The sequence below is a fragment of the Sander vitreus genome, chromosome 16, assembly GCF_031162955.1.
Source record: "Sander vitreus isolate 19-12246 chromosome 16, sanVit1, whole genome shotgun sequence".
Classification (NCBI taxonomy): Eukaryota; Metazoa; Chordata; class Actinopteri; order Perciformes; family Percidae; genus Sander; species Sander vitreus.
The window spans coordinates 23,922,675-23,943,709 of record NC_135870.1 but is presented as its reverse complement, the minus strand read 5'-3'; the positions used below and the strand labels follow the sequence as shown (position 1 = coordinate 23,943,709).

At 43.4% G+C, this 21,035-nt stretch overlaps 1 protein-coding gene across 3 annotated transcripts in view; it reads left to right on the top strand.

Moving 5' to 3' along the window:
- Nucleotides 1–20,738, top strand: part of ehmt1b (euchromatic histone-lysine N-methyltransferase 1b) — a 38,713-nt gene extending 17,975 nt beyond the window's left edge. For all 3 annotated transcript variants that reach the window (XM_078271470.1, XM_078271469.1, XM_078271471.1), the window contains exons 6-26: nt 625–780; nt 1,754–1,825; nt 1,925–2,027; nt 3,530–3,652; nt 4,968–5,245; nt 7,326–7,558; nt 9,627–9,842; nt 9,964–10,046; nt 10,171–10,277; nt 10,394–10,516; nt 10,785–10,886; nt 12,617–12,721; nt 12,816–12,970; nt 13,141–13,311; nt 14,812–14,956; nt 15,093–15,170; nt 15,453–15,568; nt 16,478–16,564; nt 17,899–17,977; nt 18,767–18,942; nt 19,287–20,738. In XM_078271470.1, the coding sequence (XP_078127596.1) occupies nt 625–780; nt 1,754–1,825; nt 1,925–2,027; nt 3,530–3,652; nt 4,968–5,245; nt 7,326–7,558; nt 9,627–9,842; nt 9,964–10,046; nt 10,171–10,277; nt 10,394–10,516; nt 10,785–10,886; nt 12,617–12,721; nt 12,816–12,970; nt 13,141–13,311; nt 14,812–14,956; nt 15,093–15,170; nt 15,453–15,568; nt 16,478–16,564; nt 17,899–17,977; nt 18,767–18,942; nt 19,287–19,476 (2,898 nt within the window). In that variant the 3' untranslated portion in view covers nt 19,477–20,738. The remainder of the gene's footprint in view (nt 1–624; nt 781–1,753; nt 1,826–1,924; nt 2,028–3,529; nt 3,653–4,967; nt 5,246–7,325; nt 7,559–9,626; nt 9,843–9,963; nt 10,047–10,170; nt 10,278–10,393; nt 10,517–10,784; nt 10,887–12,616; nt 12,722–12,815; nt 12,971–13,140; nt 13,312–14,811; nt 14,957–15,092; nt 15,171–15,452; nt 15,569–16,477; nt 16,565–17,898; nt 17,978–18,766; nt 18,943–19,286) is intronic.
- The last annotated feature ends 297 nt before the right edge of the window (nt 20,739–21,035 follow it).

Sequence of the window (21,035 nt, the reverse complement as noted above, 5' to 3'; positions counted from 1 at the left end):
TAGATATGACAGAAAATATGAAAAAGCATAATAGCTTCCCTTTTAAGACATACTTTATTGATCCCACAAGGAAAGAAAAATGTCCCTCTGTTTTTAGTTATAACACACAGGCCGTGGACCTATACATGCACTAATGGAGAGTGAGCGGGCTGCCCATGCCCAGGAGGTGAACTGGCACCTCTCCAGCTACCAGTCCGCACGCCGTACTTGGTCCGCACAGGGATTTGAACCAGTGACCCTCCAGTTCCCTACCCTAGTCCCCAGCAACTGAGCTACTGCCAACCCCGTTTATTCACCTAAACCCATACTACTCTTGCTGTTGATGCTTTTTGAACTGTTGTTGTGAATTGAACGTCAGCAAAAGGTGTCACACTAAGTCTCTTTAGACGTTTTTGAGATCTGACAAGGTGTAGTCCAAGACATTCCAAATGTGGAGAGAAACAACATATTCTTTAAAAAAAATCTGATCAGTCAACAATCTTTAGAATCTGACCATATATTTGATGCCTTGTTAATACTTGACAGTTTTTATACATTTCAGTGTCACCACAGAAGAACTGTATATTTAACAGCATATTTTGAGATTGTTAATGATCATCATCTACTCCTCCTCTTGTCTCACAGACTAAAGAGGTAGCAAGCCTAAATGGGGAGAAGGTGGAAAATGCGTCGGAGGAGGAAGAGTCGGAGGAGGTGGAGTCTGAGGAAGAGGAGCGACAGCAGCCAACAGAAGAACCTATCAGTGCTGCACAGGAAGCAACATCTGAACCCGTCTCTCAGGTTGGAACATTTAAACCCCCCCTTTCCATTTTATCCTTCATGCAAAGTGCAGAACTTTGGCGCCCGTTTACAGCAGTGTTGTAGAACTGTTGCATAAAATGTTTTTATTGTACGCAGAAAGTAGAAGGAGCTTCATAATCTTTTGATTTAAGTCAGGCAGCAACTGTGTTGGGTAGCATTTGGGGAAAGCAATAAGTCAGTGACAAAAAAAAAAAGTGTCCGTGTTGACAAGATGAAATAAATTGAAACATTCAGTCAGATGTTTTGACGTGAAAGGGGAGAGAGAGAGGGGGGGAATGACATGCACCAAAGGGCCGCAGGTCTGAGTCGAATCTGCGGCCGCTGCGTCGAGGAGTAAACCTCTATGTATATGTGCACCTGCTCTACCAACTGAGCTAACCCGGCCACAAAATCATCCAAGTATCACTGTGTGACCCTAATGCAGGGGTGTCAAACTCAATTTCGCTAAGCGCCACACTGGAAAAAGAGAATCGCATCAAGGGCCAGACATGTATAGTTTACTGACATGCTTTTATTTCATCGAAAAAGTCAAATATCTTTGCCTCATTTATTGCATGTCTCATATAGTCTTCTCACTTACAGTTTGGTCCACATAAAGCCCTGAAAAAGTGAGCAAAAAAGTTCCAAAGCCATCCTAGAATTTAACAAATCAAGCAAACCAATGATTACATTTTCTAAGTGGGCTACCACCCAGCTGACTCACAACAAGCTCTTTCACAGCCGGAATATGCAAACTCTCTGGCTCTGTGGCAATTTCTGAGTCTCAAAGTCGGCAAATTTGCCAAATTCTGCGTCGAGTGTCGGGTAATTCCCATGTTTTTGGTTTGGCGCACAACTAGGTGGGCCAAAATTTGATTGTGAACCTAAATTGATATGCAGGCCGGATCAGAATTTGCGAGGGTGTCATGTGCTCAACGCTGGTGATAAATTCTGTTCTCTGTTTCCGCCGGAGGTGGGAGAGGAGCAGGAGTCTGAAGAGTCTGGAGAAGAAGAGGGAGAGGAGGAGGGCACCGAGTCTGACTTGGTAAGATCCAGCATCATTACTCAACCCAGCTACTTCATCTCACATCACCTTTTTTGCAGAAGACATGTACTGCTTTTTTTTTGTATTTGTCTGCCGCAGAGCACAGAGTCCAGTCTGAAGAAGAAGTTGAAAAAGAAAATAAAGAGGGACAGCGCGTGGCTCAGGCCGTCTAGGAAACGGAAGAGGAGGATAAAGGCCAAAGGTGATTTCTGTCACACCCACACCTGCACAGAGTCCTCCACATGTTGAGCGACAGGAGGATCTGCCACAGTTGTTGGCAACATGAATTCATTTGAAAATACTGAGAAGTTTGTTTTCCCTTTTGAAACGTGATGGCCTTCATTCATCATCAGTGAAACGCACACTCCGAACTAACACATTTTCTTTGAAAGTCTATTGACATTTTACAATGAGCGGACATCAGCTTTTATTGGCTAAAACTGGTAATATTTTTTATAGCTTTAAGCACAGTTAATCCCTGATGCGCAAGGGTTGTACGTTCTTCTGCATATCCTGTCTTTTACAGTATGCAACATGTGTGCATATATACTAATGTAGGGCCTGTTTAGAACCTCTGGAGAACCGCTCATCCAAACAACTGCTTAATCAACACTACACTTCCTTGGGTCCTGAGCAATACTGTACACCCATCATGACACAGTTGCGTCCCCCAGCAATGCTACAGTATACGCGTCATTTGCTAACCGCTAACTATTTGGGACCAGGCTATTTCCAGGGACAAAAAAACGTTCATTCCGAAAGTTACATCGCTGATTTTTGAGTTTGCTACAACGTAACACCTCCAGTCTCGCTTTCTTCTTCATCAACTGGAGCGAGCAACGGACAGCGAGCTGTACCCAGAATGCCGTTCAGCGGCGTAACGGTTGAATACACCACACAGTTTGTACACAACACACTACTTATTAATATGTAGCTCTCAGGAGCTTGCACTCAACACTGGACGTCCTTGGGTCTTCAGCAATACACCCGCCAAGTGTGACGTCGATCGGGTTGTCCAGAGAAACGAAGGACAAAGACTTGGGGCATCATTCTCTTATTACTTTAATGTTCAAAAACAAATGGACATTTGTTTTGCAGTAAAGAAAATCCCCATGTGCGTCACACAATTCCCACAGAATATCTAACATTTTAATTTTAAGATTTTTTTTTTTTAAACTTAAGGGGTAACTTACTTATTACGCCGTTTAAATAACACAGGCAACAACAGCCTTTCCTGTACTGTTGCTGCCATCTGTTCTGATACCAGTTGCATACTGAGTAAACCCTTCCTCTCCTTTACTTAGAACTTCATTATGTGAAGAAATGACTCTCTTCCAAACTGCACAGCAGCTTGATTTTCCAAAACCTACACATTTCATAAAAACCTTCAGAGATCATTCTCAAGTCTTTCTGTCCCCTCAAACTCTAAAATCCAGTTCACACTTATTCACTCAGTGCACACACAAGTGTGAGTTGGTTTCACTTTTTATGTTTTTTTTTTTTTTTGTTTTGTTTGTTTAAAGATTACTGCATTTAATTGCTTTGTCATACAGGTTTTTTTTTTTTCTTCCTGTCACACTTTCTTACAGATATCCACATACGATTGAATCATAGCATCGCTGCTCAAGACTGTTTTTTCTTTTTTCAACTTACTAACAGTAGACAGTGAAGCCTTTTCTTACTGGTCACTGTTGTTGTGTTTAGAACTGGAGGCGGGGGATCAGCCTCAGGCTTCAGCTCGGGCCCAGGCAGGCGTTGGGAAGGAGTGCACGCAGTCTGTCAACCTCAACAAGCCCCAAGATCCGGCGCTTCACTCACAGAACAAAGGTGATCTTTAGAAGAAATTAGGACGCTTGTTCGTCAACATTCCATGTTTGATGTGTTTTCACCACTAACAATACTTGTTTTAATACAAGTATTAATATGATCATTTGGACACGTTTAGTGTTCTGTGTAGAGCAGGGTTTCCCGTTGTGTGTTACACTAGCAGAAGTTGACCTCCTTACTTGAAACAAAAAATACACAGCTAAAATGTTAAAGCCACTGTGTGTGTGTGTGTGTGTGTGTGTGTCTCATTTTTATGGCCTGATAATCCGTTTGCTGACCTGTACAAAATGTCAGACTGAAGAATAATTCAGTCATAGGGGGCAGCTGTGGCTTAGGTGGTAGAGCGGTCGCCAACAAATTGGAAGGTCGGTGGTTTGATCTCTGGCCCTGCAATTCCATGTCAGTTCCATGTCCAAGTGTCCTTGGACAAGATACTGAACCCCGAATTGCTCCTGATGCTTTCGCCATCGGTGTGTGAATGTTTATCTGATGAGCAGGTGGCTCCTTGTACGGCAGCCTCGGCCACCAGTGTATGAATGTGTGTGAATGGTGAACGGTTCCTGTACTATGTTAAAGCACTTTAAGTATTCGTTAAGACTAGAAAAGCGCTATATAAATACAGTCCATTTTGCCCTAACTGAATTATAGTCCTATTGATTGAAGATCTATTGTATTTTTTTCAGAGTTGTTCATTCTGTAAATAGCTGCACAGCAAGCTGCACGCTGTGTCCATTGTTGCTATTTTTGTGGCCATTTTTCTGATGAAATTGTACTGGCTCTAGCACAGGAATATGACAGCCCCATTCTTAACGCTGCCAACAAAGTTTTGATTGGTCTGTTGTTTCTTTAAGCAGAGAAACAGCTGTCAATAAGCACAGCACCAGACCTATTTAAAAGTCATTCTGATGGCAACCAGTTTTTGTTTGCACAATGAATTGATCCTGGTGAAAACTGCCCCAGCCTGGTTGTTGATGCCTGAAGACTTGAAAACGGGGGTAATTATACTCGGATCACGTAGGTGCAAGGTCGTAAGAAGAAGCATCAATGAATGCCTGGTCAGATTTGTAATCTTGTTTACTTATTCTGTGATCAAATAGTTCTTGATTTTTAAATCAGATTTTTGTCTTCAGACTATTTTCTTTAAGTAGTTGGTAGTTCCTTTAAGTTTGTCAGTAAGTAAGTGAAAGCTTGTGCAGATTGTGTGACTTCTCTCGTTAGATTAAAAAATATGGTATGGTATGATTCAGGGCATCGAGTCCTTCTGATTGAACTGATTTTTAAACTGATATTGGGGTCTGACTTTGTTTCTTTGCAGACGCTTCAGGGTCAGCCATGGAGGAGGTTCAGGAGCTTCCGCTCTGCAGCTGCCGCATGGAGACGCCCAAGAGTCGAGAGATTCTCACCCTGGCAGACAAGAAGTGCATGGCCACAGAGAGCGTCGACGGACAGCTGACCCGCTGCCAGGGTGCCATACTGAAACATGAAATGATGCGTCCCTCCAACTCTGTTCAGCTGCTGGTTCTGTGCGAGGACCACCGCAACGGCATGGTGAAGCACCAGTGCTGCCCCGGCTGCGGCTTCTTCTGCAGGGCTGTGAGTACAGCTGCACTTTGATCATGTCTCACTGCAATGTATGTGGACTTACTGGGGGCTACTGTCAAAAGCAGCAGGGCTCCAGACTAACTTTTTGCCTATAATAATAACATTTTTATTTAGGTGCACCAGCACAAAATTTAGGTGCACCCAAATTTTTACCTTGCGTCGCCGTTAGCGCTGAATGGCGATACACAATATATAGCTCTGTATTTTTGTACAAAGTGGCCTAAATGTTCAGTTTTAACTCAAAGCCACTTTTCACAAGCTCTTTTATTAAAACAGATTGTGATTAAAATAAAATGCAAAGACAGGGTTTCCTTTACCAGTTTGAAAATATACAGCTGCAACACATGTAAATGAAAGTTATCTGAAATAAATAGCCTAGGATATATTAAAATATATATATATATCTATCTATCTCTGAGAAAGCTCATTCACTTGTTTTTAACAACAATAACAGACTGATTAAAATAGAGAGAGGACGCCCGGATAGCTCAGTTGGTAAATATAGAGGTTTGACTCCGACCTGCGGCCCTTTCCTGCATGTCATTCCCCTCTCTCTCCCCTTTCATGTCTTCAGCTTTCCTATCAAAATAAAGGCCGAAATCTTAAAAAAACCGAAAAAAAAAAGACCGAAAGACATAGGGAGAGAGGGGGAGTGCGATGGACTGAAGCGTATGTTACTCGCAGAGTGACGGCTGACTCATTATGAATGGGTCCAGCACGGGTAGAATGCGCTTTGGCGGGTCAGTGGCGTTGCACACGTCTTGTGTAGACTATGAAATGTCTGTATCGTCACTGCGCGGCATTTTTATGAACTATGATATTCTGGCCATGGGTCACATCTCTCGCCCAGGTCCAGCAGGCTCCGTCTCACACGCTCAACGAACTGAAGTTAGTTGCATCTAATAACTTTTGTGTTTTTCGCCGTGGTGGCCGCAATAACAGAGAGTTACCAGTGGAAACACTGGTACCAATACAGGTTTCCCCTCTCATTCTTAACAATATACAGCCGTGTTAATAACAATTAAAACTGTAGACAAATGTCAGCAGTTTGGACCGGCGGCGCTGTGTCTCTCAATGTTGCAGGTGAGCCGTGTGTGCGTGAATGGGGGCGGGGCTGCGCGGAGGAGAGAGCCAAACACAGGCATGGCTTTACAGAAGGAATGGGTCATGTAACGCAACATTAAACCATATCGATATAAACGACTCGGATGCGAGGACGTTAGGTGCACCGGTGCGACCTAGGAAAAATCTTAGTCGCACCCTTACAAATTGTGGTCGCACTCTAGAGCCCTGAGCAGGGTCTACTAAGGGCGTTTTCAGACCTATACTTCGTTTGCTTTGGTCCGATTCAGTTGATGAGTTTGTAAACTTGGAGCGATTTTCCTCGTCTGCTCTCGCAACCAAACCAAACAATGCACCTCTATGCCATAAAAGCCTAAACTATTTTTATGACTTTAGAAAGTTTAACTTTCTGTGCATCAGAGGTCACCCGGAGTACTTTTAACCACTTCCTCAATAACTAACACCGCTACCTTTGAGCACGTAGACACATGCGACAACGAGCTTGACCGCAGTCTGAGAGTGCTAGTGTAGACCGATTTATACAACACATTGCTCTACATTTGAACACACTATGTACATGACTCTGGGGAATGAGCATGGATATGGGCAAACATTTCTATGGCTTCATTGCCTTTTTTATTTTGTGTCTTGGAACATCCTGGGGGCTTCAAGTGTTTTTCTTCGCTTGACTTGAAAAAGACAGCGTGTGGCCCAAATGATGTGGCCATAAGAGTTTAGGGTGCAGTCATTTCTTCATATGTCACAGCAAATTGTTTTGGTGTGAATTTTTTGACAGTTTTTTTTTTACATTGTAAAAACAGTTAATCAAAAAATAATTCTTGATATTAAAATGAATGATTAATTGCAGCCATAAAGTGGAATTTTAGAGGACTCTGACTATTGCTGCACATGTAACAGTGTTTTCTAATGACCTGACCCCTCACAGTAACACAGTCAGAGAGGACCATTGTGTTTTGCTTACGGAGACGTTTGGCTTTTCATTGTGCAGGGGACCTTCATGGAGTGCCAACCAGACCCCAGCATCTCCCACCGTTTCCATGGTGCGTGTGCCTCGATGCTGAAAGGTCAAAGCTTCTGTCCCCACTGTGGAGAGGAGGCCAGCAAGGCCAAGGAGGTCACCATCGCCAAGGCCGACACCACCTCCACCGTGCCCTCCACGCTCGCACACGGACCTGCCACGCCTGGGATCCCCGAGGGCCGAGCAGACACCACCACCGGCAGGTAACGTACCAGCTGTGGTGTGGCGCTGACTGGCAATCAGGAAGTATGGGAATTTTCCCAATGGCCCAGTCATGTGGGCTGCAGTCTTTTTCTCCCAACCCCGGCATTATATATAGCCTACGTAAGGCTGGTGGGGCAGAAAAGGTGCGCCAAAAAAAGACGCAAATGTGCTAAGATAACGGATTTATATGAGCAGTCTGCAGGTGATGATGAGGACTAAGGATGTCACGAGAACCGATACTTGCGATACCTTTCGATTCTAAAATGACAAAACACCGATTTTTTTTATTTTTTTTTAAGCACTGAGCGCCAATGCCAGTGTTGGCATCGGTGCTGCGCCTCTTCAGGAAATGATGGGGGCAGTATACGCTTCAGAGTGTTCCAGTCGATACTTGCTTTCAGAGGTAGGAGGTCACGAACAAGTGGAACTACACATGGCATAGGGAGCCAAAGTCACGCCCTTCTACTTCCGGTCCATGGGAACTATCTTTCGAAAAAATATCAACGAGAGTCAATGGAGAGATGATGATAATTTTTTTATCCCGTTTGAATTGTGCCATGAATTACACATATGATGTTCATCAGTTTAATAGATAATTTCGCAAGTCAAGAAAGTCTCAGTTTATTGTTAAATCAGTCCCTCCAGAAAAACGTGATTTATGCGATCGCATAATTCAGAGCATAATCAGCCAAAGTCCGCATATTTATGCGGGGGCCGCATTTTTTCAAATACGCCGCACTTTCGCCGCATAAATTGCCGATTTCCGCGCAAAATATGCGGGGCTTGCATAATTTCATAATCCCCGCATTTTCGTTGCAAAAAAAGTCACATTTATCTTAGCAGAAAGTTGAAAAATGTTGCGTTTACTTCACACAAGAGCAGCTATTTTCCCCTGTTGTCATAGGAACGTTATGAAGTGACGTAATTACCCCGCGATGAAGCCATGAGGAAACCGCAGTTTTTGCAAGTTCATCGCATAAAATTGCATAAATATCTCGCATATTCCATCGCATTTTTTAAGGAAACGTGCCGCATAATCAAGGATTTTTGCCCGCAACAATTACAAAAAAACTCTGCATTTCTCTGGAAGGACTGTTAAACTGTTGAAGCATTAGACTGTGAAAATACGTAATTAGAAAGACTACGCACTTCAAAGTCCCATGGATGACGTCTCGCTGAAGCTACGGTGTCTCTGTGTATCGTACCGGGGATGTAACGTTACTCAAATGAGCAGCGGATCTCGCTCGTTCTTTTGCTTATCTGCTGAAAACACTTCACTGGATAAAACCCATCAGGTAAGATAACGTTACATGTGTCGTGGAACAGAGCTAAGCTAGCTAACAAGCGAGCATGTTGAGAATCAAGCTAGGTGACGTAAATTGTGTGAGACGAGAGATGTAGTTCACTGAGCGGTTTCACACAAAACTAAGTGGTACTATGACAAACCTACGGCTAACTGAGACTTTCTTCGGTTGAAAAATGATCTTTTAAATTGACGAACATCATATTTGTAATCCATGGCTCAATTCAAACGGGATAAAAAAATAATTTGCCTCTCCCCCGTTCACTGGAACGTGTCTGGGGACACTAGTTGTTGCACTATGACCATTAATTGCACTTTATTATGTTGTTCTATGCTCTATTGCACATGTTTTGTATGTCTTGTTATGACATTTTGATATTTTTCAAATATTTTAATTAAGAAGTTCATGTTTCAAGTACATGGAATCTTTTTTTTTACCGTGGTATCGAAATCGGCATCGAGAATCGTGTTATTTTACAGGTATTGGCACCGACTACTGAATTTTTGGTATCGTGACACCCCTAATGAGGACAGTGGCAAGGTGCTTTGTGTGAATATTTAGTGTAAATATAGTGTGCTACATGGATGAAAGAGTCAGCTGATTATTGCGCAATCAAGGCGCTCTGTCCGCAGAGGTAGCAACTTCTTTTTGTAGTTTTCTCCATGGAAGATTTTTAAGATGAATCCAAAAGTCCAAAAATGTCCCCAATGAAAAGTCATCCATAGACTGCACAGCTAAGTACTTCTCCTCCTTTGTTGTCCAGCTCATCTTGTCTGGCTGCGGGGGCTGAAGTCAGCGGCAGGGCCGACAGCTCGCTGTCCAATCGCTCTGCACAGGGACTCGACGCCTCTGCTGTTCCTGGGTCGTCCAGGGCCGCGTCACTGCTGGCTGTGGCGGGGACCTCTGTCCCACCTACAGTCCCTCAAGGAACAGCTAGAGAGACTCTAGAGAGCGTCCTGGTAGCTCTCGACACAGAGAAGTAAGTTCTACCACGAGAGTGGCGTCTTGATTTATCTGGATGACCCAAAGCCTGGACCTTTGAGACAAACTTGGACAACCACTCACATTTTTCTTTTCTTTTTTTTGCGTGTTTTGATCAGGCCCAAGAAGCTGCGTTTTCACCCCAAACAACTTTACCTCTCAGCCAAACAGGGAGAACTCAAGAAGGTTGTGCTCATGTTGGGTATGTTGACTCCACCTGTTCTGTTTTAGTGCCCCATCAATCTTGGTTCTTTATATGAACCTAACTTGTGTTTCTATCCAAATGCTTTTTAACAAAATGGTTTCCTTCTCCGTTTCCCTTCCAGTGGATGGTATCGACCCTAACTTTAAGATGGAGTCTCAGAACAAACGCACGCCGCTCCACGCTGCAGCTGAAGGAGGATACAAAGACATCTGCCACATGCTCGTACAGGTAAGACTCTTTTAATGATCGTCTTTCAGTCCCGCCTTCTTCTTACTCCTGTGGTTATGAATAAGGTCGGTTCAGATCCTCAATTTCGTGTTCTAAAATGAAAAATGCTGCTCCAGGCCGGCGCGAACGTGGACATGTGTGACGAAGATCAGCGGACGCCACTGATGGAGGCCTGTGAGAACAACTACATGGAGACGGTCCAGTACCTGCTGAGAGCTGGAGCCAGCGCCACACACAAGGTAAACCTGCATCTGGTTTGTGGCTAAGGCTACAGTGATGAGCAAAATCAGAATGTTGTTGAATTGTTGTCCAGAAAAACTGAATAGCACTAACTAACCCTAACTATAACCAGTGCCTAATCCTAGAGCCGTTGGGGACAAAAAACACTGATAAACAGTGGTTTCTTGCAAAACAGATTATTACATTATTTAATCACGTGCATATATACTGGAAGTTCATCTCGAGACTTGAGAAACTGTCAATAATTGGATTCTCTGCTGCTCTCAGGATGTTGAAGGATTCACGTGTCTCCACCTAGCGGCAAAGTCTGGCCATTACAGCATCGTTGAGCACATTCTGTCCACAGGATTAATCAACATCAACTGTCAGGTGGGTACCGTTTCACATGTTCTCTTCCAGTCATTTTGATCCTCTTAGTGATTTCAGCCGTACGACAGGGCTTTCACATTCGTTTACGTGTGTGTTTCCCCTCGCGCACCAGTCATCATCATTCAGTAGCATTTAATGCTGCTGTCCAGTCACTTTCTCCTCCAGCTGATCATATCATATGTCAGGCTGTCTGACCACACATTGATGCATATGTTGGATATTGGGTAGTTTACACCGTACAGCTGATTGTAAATAATGCCTCAGCAGAGTTCAGTAATTCAGTAAAGTTCTTGACATTTGACTGTCAGGCTCGTGACAGCACGGCTGATTGAACTTAAAGGGGTCAATGAACTTTTGATGCACCTGTCAAATGATGAACTGAAATGCCGACTTAATCATTTTGCTATCAATGATTAAGTCAAATGACTTTCGATGCATGCGATGGACCTTTTTCACAGCAGACATTTTGACTTGTCATGGTAGGAAAAGCACAGCTGAAACTGATAACCTTAACGATGGCTCAGTTCCATCAAGTGTCCCAGTAAGCTATTTCAGTGAGTCAGCATGCACAATACCAGGGCCTCTCCTAAGTGGAATGCAGCCATCATTAATGGTTCTGAATACACCTGTGCTTTTCCTACTATGACATGTCAACATGTCTGCCGTGAAAAAGGTCTATAGTATGATGCATGTGTATAGCATGTCTTAGGTAGTATAGCCTGTGTGTGAATGTTGTCTGTCGACTTGGATTTGGCTGTTCAATATGAATATTTGACTATTTGTTCCTTTTTTGACTATCAAGCAACTCTTTATTGAACTGCCAGATTTTTGAACGGGTTCAGCGGGACATTCAGGGTGACGGCTACGTTCACGTCATATAGTAAACAAGCCAAGTTAGCCCTCCAAGCTAATGCTTCCTAACTACGCTAACGACGGTTTGGAAAGCTCTCTCTTCCTCCGGGCAGCTGCCTCCATCTCACTCAGATTCACCCTGGGTCCCGGGCTGCTGCTGCCTGTTCACGGCGCAGACGGGATGACATAGTGGAATGATTTTACCTCGGAGAGCAGCGTGAAAGCGAGGAGTGATCACTCTGCAGTTTGGGGACCAAAATGTCCCCAGAAGTACACACACTGACAAAAGGAAAACGAAAAACAACTGCTCGACTTGAAGAATACTGATGATCCGAATCTTCCACTTTTAGGGGGCAAGCCCTGCACAATTTTAAAAACGTATTTGCTTTTTTTTTTTGTCTGAGTGTCAGATGAGAACTAAGTCTTTATGCTAAGCTAACATGCCACTTGTGTGCGCACGTGCGTGTTATTTTGTAAAGTATCCGGCTGCGTTGTGTCCTTCCTGTATGTGATTACCTACCTGGCCTTACACATTCGCTCGCAGAAGAAATGAGAGGAGCTGCCGAAACGATCGCTGCAGCGCACGGGCTTGCGCGGCTGCTCCGCTTCTGATCGCAGCTGGTATGAACAGACAGGTTGGATAACATGGGCGGAGAAATGAAAATAGCTCGGCTTTGCAGCTGTTCGCGGTGCTTTCGCTTCCAGTGTGTTTTCACACAGAGAAAGGGCGGCTCTGTGTCTGTTGTGTCTTTGTTTGAAATGTTGGACCTTGATGCAAGAAGGTAGCCATTAGGGCAGCTGTGATGTAAAGACACGGTCTCTCCTCGGAAGAAGCTTTGCACCCAGTGGGTAACAGGGGTGTATGAATTTCCCCTCAGGATGATGGAGGTTGGACAGCCATGATCTGGGCGACGGAGTACAAGCACGTGGACCAGGTGAAGCTGCTTCTGTCCAAAGGAGCCGACATCAGCATCAGGGACAAGGTTGGCTAAGGAGTCTGTCCACTCTGCGTTTCAGGTGCTTTACAGAAGAAGCCAGTGTTGTGTCATTGTTGGTTCATGCTGTTTTGTTTTCTAGGAAGAGAACATCTGCCTTCACTGGGCAGCGTTCTCAGGCAGCGTGGAGATCGCCGAGCTGCTCCTAAACGCCCGCTGCCACCTGCAGGCTGTCAACATCCACGGAGACTCCCCTCTACACATCGCTGCTCGGGAGAATCGCTTAGAATGTGTCACGTGAGTTGCTGCCTCCAGGGAAAAGGCCAAACCCTTACTTTTTGGAGTAAAACAAATGCATTGCTTTTTGAACTACAGTTAAAAACAAAAGGATTGATTCAAAAGAGCAATTTAAAAAAAAGTTGTCCAGAAGCTTGTTGTTGATGATCAGAAGAATGTGGTCTCCCCAGGCTTTTCCTGACTCGAGGAGCTGATGTGTTTCTGAAGAACCGCGAGGGAGAAACTCCTCCAGACTGCTGCAGCCACAACTCCAAGGCCTGGGCGGCGCTGCAGGCCAACAGGAGGGAGAGGGACACCAAGAACGCCAGGCTCGCTCGAGCAGAAGAAAAAGTCCTTCACAGGTTGAAATCATACTGTGAAAATAGCAGTGTTAAAAAGGGGGGGGGGGGGGACTGCTTTGGGGTGGGCATGTAGAGACCGATAGAAAGATAGAATAATATCCAAGAAGGCCAGGTTGAGTCATTGATCCGTGAGTTCAAAGCTTATTAGATGGAAAAACACTAGGGCTGCACGATTGGGAGGAAAACGTCCTATTGCGATTTTTCAGGACACAGATTGCGATATAATGGTATCACGAGTCTACTTGCTTGATTATGAAGGAAAATGCACAGTTTTGAAATGTGTATTTCTCAACTTGAACATACAAAGTGAAACAAGCACAAGAAGAAATACATAAACAACAAATGTGTTTAAATACCTTTGGTAAAATAGCCAAATTAAATAACAAAAACAATCTTTTCAAAATAGACATGTTTGCTTTGTTCAACAGTACAAATGAAATACTGTAATGGGATAATTAAAGTGGCTGTATGTAACTTTCAGTTTGTGTTGATTCTAGCGGCCGCTTTGGACAGAAGCGGTAGTGTTTTTACCACGCCTGCTGTCGTGAAGGTCTTTTCTTTACGATGCTGTATTACCCACTGTAGGTTACTGACTTAGTGTTAGGCACATAGTCGCAACGAATATTTTACTTGGACAGAAACTCATTAATCTACAATAAGAGAATATGTTACCAAAGCATTGTTGCATTTCAAGTGTTGCATACGGTAACTTAGCCTACTTTGGATGTATCGTGAGCTAAACCGGGTAACGTTGTCACTGTGTCACGAGCCAAAGCATTAAGAGATTGTTGTAGCAACCAACGTAATAATAACTAAGATTAATATAGCGCATTTCATGAGACCCACGGACGCTTTACACAAGTACAGGGGGACAAGGGAGAAGAAGACCGTAGGCCAACACAAACGCGTAATAAAACGTCCGCGCTAAATGGAAGGGGGACGTCATTTAATGTCGGCTACTGATGTACAACCACATCGCCCAGACTAAAGTTATTTTATGAATGAAATAGACATATAATATACCTGAGGGTCAATTCGGGGATGTTTTTGAATAACATTTTGGAAACAATTTCCTTTCATTTGTTTTAATTTCAATAAGCAATTTGTTGTATTTAAGCAGAATACTGAAAGCAGCAGAAAGGCAGAACTTAGTACACTTTATCTGTTTGCTTGCATATCGCATGTTTTCCTCATATCGTGCAGCCCTAGTTAACAGTGAACAATAAAACAACAAGCTTCTTAAGACACCGTGGCTTCATCTGTTGTTAAAACTGTTGGTAAAGTGAAGGGTGTTAACAACGTGGAGACTGCAGTTCGCGCAGAGGCTAGAGTGTCACATAGCACACCTTTTGGTTTACTTAAATGTAATCGCACAGAGTCACATTGCGGTTGGATCAATCGTGCAGCCGTACAAACCCCCCAGCATTGTTTTTGCCACAACCTCTGCATCAGATGTCCTTGCGGTTGACAGCCCCTAACCAACGTCTGCTCTGTTTACAGTGACATAGCTCTGGGGCAGGAGAGAGTTCCCCTTCCCTGTGTCAACTCTGTGGACAGTGACCCTTACCCAGACGACTACAAATACATCCCTGAAAACTGTGTCACCTCCCCCATGAACATCGACAGGAACATAACCCACCTACAGGTTAGTACAACCATTTCATCAGGCATTCGAAAGGAAACAAAAGAGATCTTTTTTTTTTTTTTTTTTTCTTTTCCCCTCTGTGATTGGCAGTGTGACTTGATCAGCATCATTTTCTCTCTTTATCCATGGCTACCAGTACTGTGTTTGTAAAGAAGACTGTTCGACAAGTATCTGCATGTGTGGACAACTCAGTCTGCGGTGCTGGTACGACAAGGTAAGAATAGATGTCTACACGGACCGAGCACAGTCTTCTTTTAACAAGATGTATCAGAAAGTATGTGGACACCCGAACCTGGCCAAACCATGAAAAACAGCACCCGACCAAACGTATGTGAGCCAAGCGTCCACATACCATGTAGTGTGTAATAATATTTATCAACCATGACCACCATGAAATATATATGCTGTGTGTGTGCATATATACACACACACACACACACACACACACACACACACACACACACACACGTGTATGTGTATTTTCTTCCACGTTTAGAGTGGTCGTCTTCTACCTGAATTCTGCCGTGAGGAGCCTCCTCTCATCTTTGAGTGTAACCATGCGTGCTCCTGTTGGAGGACCTGCAAGAACCGCGTAGTGCAAAATGGACTCAGGTATTCAAAATTCATCTCAATGACTACGTTTACATGCACATAATATTCTGGTTTGTTGCACTTATTCCGAAAAAAAAAAAAATATTCTGACTTAAGCTGTTGACATGGCTAATGAAAATGAATATTCCACTAATATTCCTGTTTACATGCAGCTGTGCAAAATAGGATTTTTTTCAAAGTATTCCACCGGTGGAGGACTTGTTGGACCGTGCAAACACCGTCTCCTTCTTTCATTCCCTTAACCAGCTTTATGAAAAGGTCGCCGTTGCGATGTTTGTGGATATCCAAAAAGCTGTTGATACCTAAGTCTTTTGTAATGTTTAGAAGTAGGTGTGTTTCTCCTTCGAGAGAGAGAGAGAATATATATATATATATATTTAAATGCATGCATCTCTGCCACAGCCTAGCAAACTATTGGCTAGTTGTGTACAACAACCATAGCAACCCACAGAGCTGACTTTAAGCCGTAAACAGGCAAGAGACCGAAGACCGAAAACCATCGCAAACTGCGATTTTAAAAACCCCGAATGAGACACACATTCCAAATGCGCTGTAAACATGTCCAAAGAACGCCTCTCCCACATGTCTTAATCGGAAAATCAAATTCGGAATATGGTCATATTTGGATCTATAGTGGAATATTAGTGTGCATGTAATGCTACTGTCTTCAGCAGAGCATTGCTAGAATAAATCTAAATAAATCTTTTCTTCTGTCAAGTGATTTCTGTTGTCTGGAAGACAGTTTTACAACATGCAACTTTACAACTTCTGTGGTGGTAGAACTGTGCAAGGAAGCACTATATAAAAACGTCTTGTTGTAACTATCTTATAATTAAGGCTGTGAGGGGTGTTAAGTTAAATATCTACCACAGAAGAGAAATAAAAAAAATGGTTGTGTATCTTTTCCAGGACCAGGCTTCAGCTCTTCAGGACCAGGAAGAAGGGCTGGGGTGTCCGAGCAGTACAAGACATACCACAGGGGACCTTTGTGTGCGAGTAAGTCCCATTTACATACAGATAAAACACTGTTTATATACGTGCACCTCACCTTTCATTTTTTTTTTTAACCACAAAGAGCACAATACAACACAGCTTGCACCCTTGCTGAACTGTCAGTCATTTTTATTCAATTACTAATCACAACACTGAACAGGCATGTTGTGTCCTCCTCCACCAAATAAAAAGAAAAGCCGTTACTCTCACACATGCATGGTCTGCATCTCCTGCCAGATGGCAGCAGCTCAGACTGTGAGCGCAGCATACTGTGCCGGAGAGACAGTTATGCGTTCTGCTTCTTCACATTCACAAGTGCTGTCGGTGTCACTGAGGCGTTGCGTTATTGTAACTATTTTCCACTGCTTTTTTATTTTTTCATCGCAACATTTAGGGTTCTGTGTACCATTTCAAAAAAACACGTTGGCTAAGAAAAATACCTCAGTTTCCTTTGGCAGTTGTCTTGAGAGACTACGGGCACTATTTTAACGATCTAAGCGCACGGTGTGAAGCGCCTGGCGCTGGTGCGTTTAGGGCGCGTTTGACGGCGGAAAAAAGGATCCGGGCGCATGGTTCAAAAGGATTGTACTTAGTGTCTTCGTTAATTCATAGGTGTGTTTTGGGCGTAACATACAATAAACCAATCAGAGTGTCATCTCCCATTCCCTTTAAAAGCCAGGCGTGTTTGTACCTTGGCGCATTGCTATTATGAAGGCGGAGTTGCACCGTCATATTTTTATTTGTAATCTTTTGCATGTGTGTGTGCTGCTGCGCTTCCGTGTGTGTGTGTGTGTAACAAGCATAGTGTGCGCGCCGTGCACAAGCCTAGGCGCATTTTACTAATGCGCTGTTAAAATAACAAGGAAATGCTGCGTTATTGACTTTAGACCAGGTTTTTGTTGGTCAATGGCGCTGATCACTTCCCGCTGCCTCAAGATAGCAATACGCCCAGAATGCACCTGAACACACCTCCCTGTAAGACCAGCACGCCCATGGGCGCACAGATGGTCACAGGTGCATTTGCTATTTAAACGACATGGGTGCTGGACGCTCTTAAAATAGCAAAGACGCTGCGCCGGGTGCTAGATAGGGCCCAGCATGTTTCTGATCTAAACGTTGTTGCTTTAATAAAATGTTGTCCAGTGTGGCCCTTAGTGAAGTTGAGTTTGACACCCCTGGTTTAGCAGAAGGAATGTTTTAATGTATCTCCGAACTGTTCCCAAATAAAACCGTCTAACTCCTAGTAGAGGAAATGTTGCCATGTTGTAAACAGCATTAGCATTAAAAGGTTTCAGTGATGTCTCCAGCTACTGACTGCTCAACCTGCTTCTGAACAGGTACGTCGGGGAGATCATCTCCGAAGCAGAAGCAGAGATGAGGCAGAATGACACTTACCTGTTCAGCCTGGACGATAAGGTAAAGGACCAACAGATTGTTATATTAACACATGTTCAAAAATGGAGAGAAACCCAATTCCAACCTTCACTCTGATCATTTCCTAGTTACTACTTGTAAGGAACACACCGACTTATTGGGACATTGTCTTATTCCCCGTATCCCCCAGAGTTAGAGAAGTCCATACATACCCTTCTCATCTCCGTGCGTGTTGTAACTCTGTCTGACGCCCCCACCACTAGCCTCGCTTAGCACAGATCCTGGAGGTAACCGGCTCCAACTAGCCTACTGCTCCCAATAAGTGACAAAATAACACCAACATGTTCCTATTTACATGTTGTGATTTGTATAGTCACAGCGTGTACAAATAACAAGGTCACATGAGACACAGCCTCTGCTACTTGGGCGGAGTAATTTGCTCGCAGCACCTGAGAAGCCCCGGGGTGAGGAGCAGAAGTAGCAGTGCTTCGCCTTTCTGAGAATATAGTTCCCAGTATGTATACGGTTAGAAGATGGCTGTGTCTCATGTGACCTTGTTATTTGTACACACTGTGACTATACAAATCACAACATGTAAATAGGAACATGTTGGTGTTATTTGTATGTTAGTGGTGGGGGCGTCAGACAGAGTTACGACACGCACGGAGATGAGAAGGGTACGTATGGACTTATCTAACTCTGGGGGATACGGGGAATAAGACAGTCCCAATAAGTCGGCGTGTTCCTCTAACATGTTTTCTTTACATCAACCATGCAGAATTCTCCTTTCAGCTGTGTAGTTTATTATTTATTATTTATCTTCCCTCCCAGCCACAAGATCTATACTGCATCGATGCTCGTTTCTATGGAAACATCAGCCGCTTCCTCAATCACATGTGCGAGCCCAATTTGTTTGCCTGTCGAGTGTTCACGACACACCAGGACCTTCGTTTCCCACACATTGCCTTCTTTGCCAGTGAAAACATCAAGGCTGGAGAGGAGCTTGGGTAACACTTTTTATAATTCTTCTTTAACCAATTTAAGACATTATGTCTTTTAGAGACAGGATTTGAAAACTGAAATGTTTGATGCCAATATGATGTAGTGGCCAAGGCTAACTAACAATTAAAAGCCTAATTAATATTTAACAGAAAATATGAACAGCTTAGATGTAGTGGTGTAAGTGGAGTAAGGACCCTGATACACTGTAATTCTGGGGCTGATACAGATTTTTATTAAGAGCTGTCTCACTCAGCGGGACATGCAGTGAACAGTTTTGTTTTTCAACCCTGGAAGTCCGATAAAGGCAGCACTTTTCTATAATCCTTTGCTTTTTCTCTCCCCCTCTCAGATTTAACTACGGCGACGACTTCTGGGAAATCAAAAGCAAGCTGTTCAGCTGCGAATGCGGCTCGTCCAAGTGCAAGTACTCATCGGCGGCCATGGCGTCGCTGCAGGCGGACAGCACCCCGGAGAACCAGCAGCAGCCCAGCGCGTCTCCCGACACCAGCTCTTCCAACAGTCCCTCCAGCCCCTCCTAAAGCCGCCGTCACACTACACTTCGCTACATGTACACAACTGTCGGACACACGAGGGCGGCCGTCTCCATCCTCCTCGAACTTTAAACTTTTTAATCAGTGAACTTGTACTGCGTCTTCACTTCTGATTTCAAAACCCATGGACCGCGGACCTTCGCGAAAGCCCGTCAAACGTTGTCACACAGAACCAGATGCACAATCGAATCCTGAAAGAGCTTCCTGCTCCTTTTTTATTCCACCTTGTGTAACAGGAACAGCGGGGGGGCAGCAGCGCATCACGCACAGCAAATCACAGGGACAACCAACACGTCTTTACATTTCTTACTTAACTTTACTGCGAAGGAGAACTGTGCATTTTGTCCCTTTTTTATTTGTTTCTTTTTTTAATTGTTTGAATTGTTAAATGGCTTTTCTTATCGAGTCATGATCAAGGAACTTTTGGGGGATGAGGGGTAGCATTGTCTTTTGCAAAGACAACCTCAGCATACAGCTGAGTTTCACTTGTTTGGCCTCTGCGGTCATTTATCATGAACCATTCCGGCAAAATTAGATAAATATCCAACCATGTTGCCACTTCTTTGTGTCACTTCATCTTTGTTGCAGTGTTTGAACGCATGCACCATCATAGTTGATTATGAATTGATGAATTAACCGAATTGATAGGAAAGACAAAAACATGGTGCAAAAGTTTATTTTTTTTTTTTTTTATTTGCTACTTAAGCGGGTATAGAGAAAGATGGTGTTCCATTCCTCAAAAATGAGGCGTTTCTAGTCTGAATGAATTGAGCCTTTTTATTAAGCATGTTTAAGGGGGATCGTGTCAGACATTTTGCCACAGTTGAGCAAAAATGGATTGATTTAAATTGAAGTGGAGTTTAAAAAAAAAAAAAAAGAGAAAATGGTGCTGTCAAAGGTTTTTACTTTTTGTTTTGATTTTTTTATTACCCAAGTGAACATAGTTTGTAAGATAAGAGAATGTTTAAAGTTTTTTATTTGTTTTATTTTAACTCCAGTTTTCTAATCGTAGTTACTGTAGGCTATTTTTTTATTTAGTTTCATGATTTTGCCGACAGAAGCCAACCTGTCTTTTTAAATGTTGTTAGTAAAGCAGTGACTGTTGTGCAAAGTCTTGGAAGATATAAAGAAAACAAAAAGGCTATAAAAAAAAAAAATGCACTTCATAAAGTTCTGTTACATATTTCTGGACCGTGAACCATCCATCTAATTGGTTGTATCTTTTTCATAATAAATTTACTACTAATGCATTTATTCTGATACGCTCTACTTGTTGACGTTTTCTCTTAGAATGCCAGCCTATTTGCCTCAATGTTGCCTAAAAATGTCGATGCAGAATTTGAACTTTCTCCAGTTCTGTCATTTTTGCAGATTTTCTTCAGGTCCGGGTAGAGATTGCTTTTTTAGCTCCCTTATCTTGTCAACCACAAACACATGACTGTAAAACCTTCAAACTGAAGCCTGCAGTTTTGACCCTGCAGGAATCGAGCAGCAGCAGCTCAGTTTTGACAGACGGGCCCAGGGCCCAGTGCTGAAATATTGGAGCA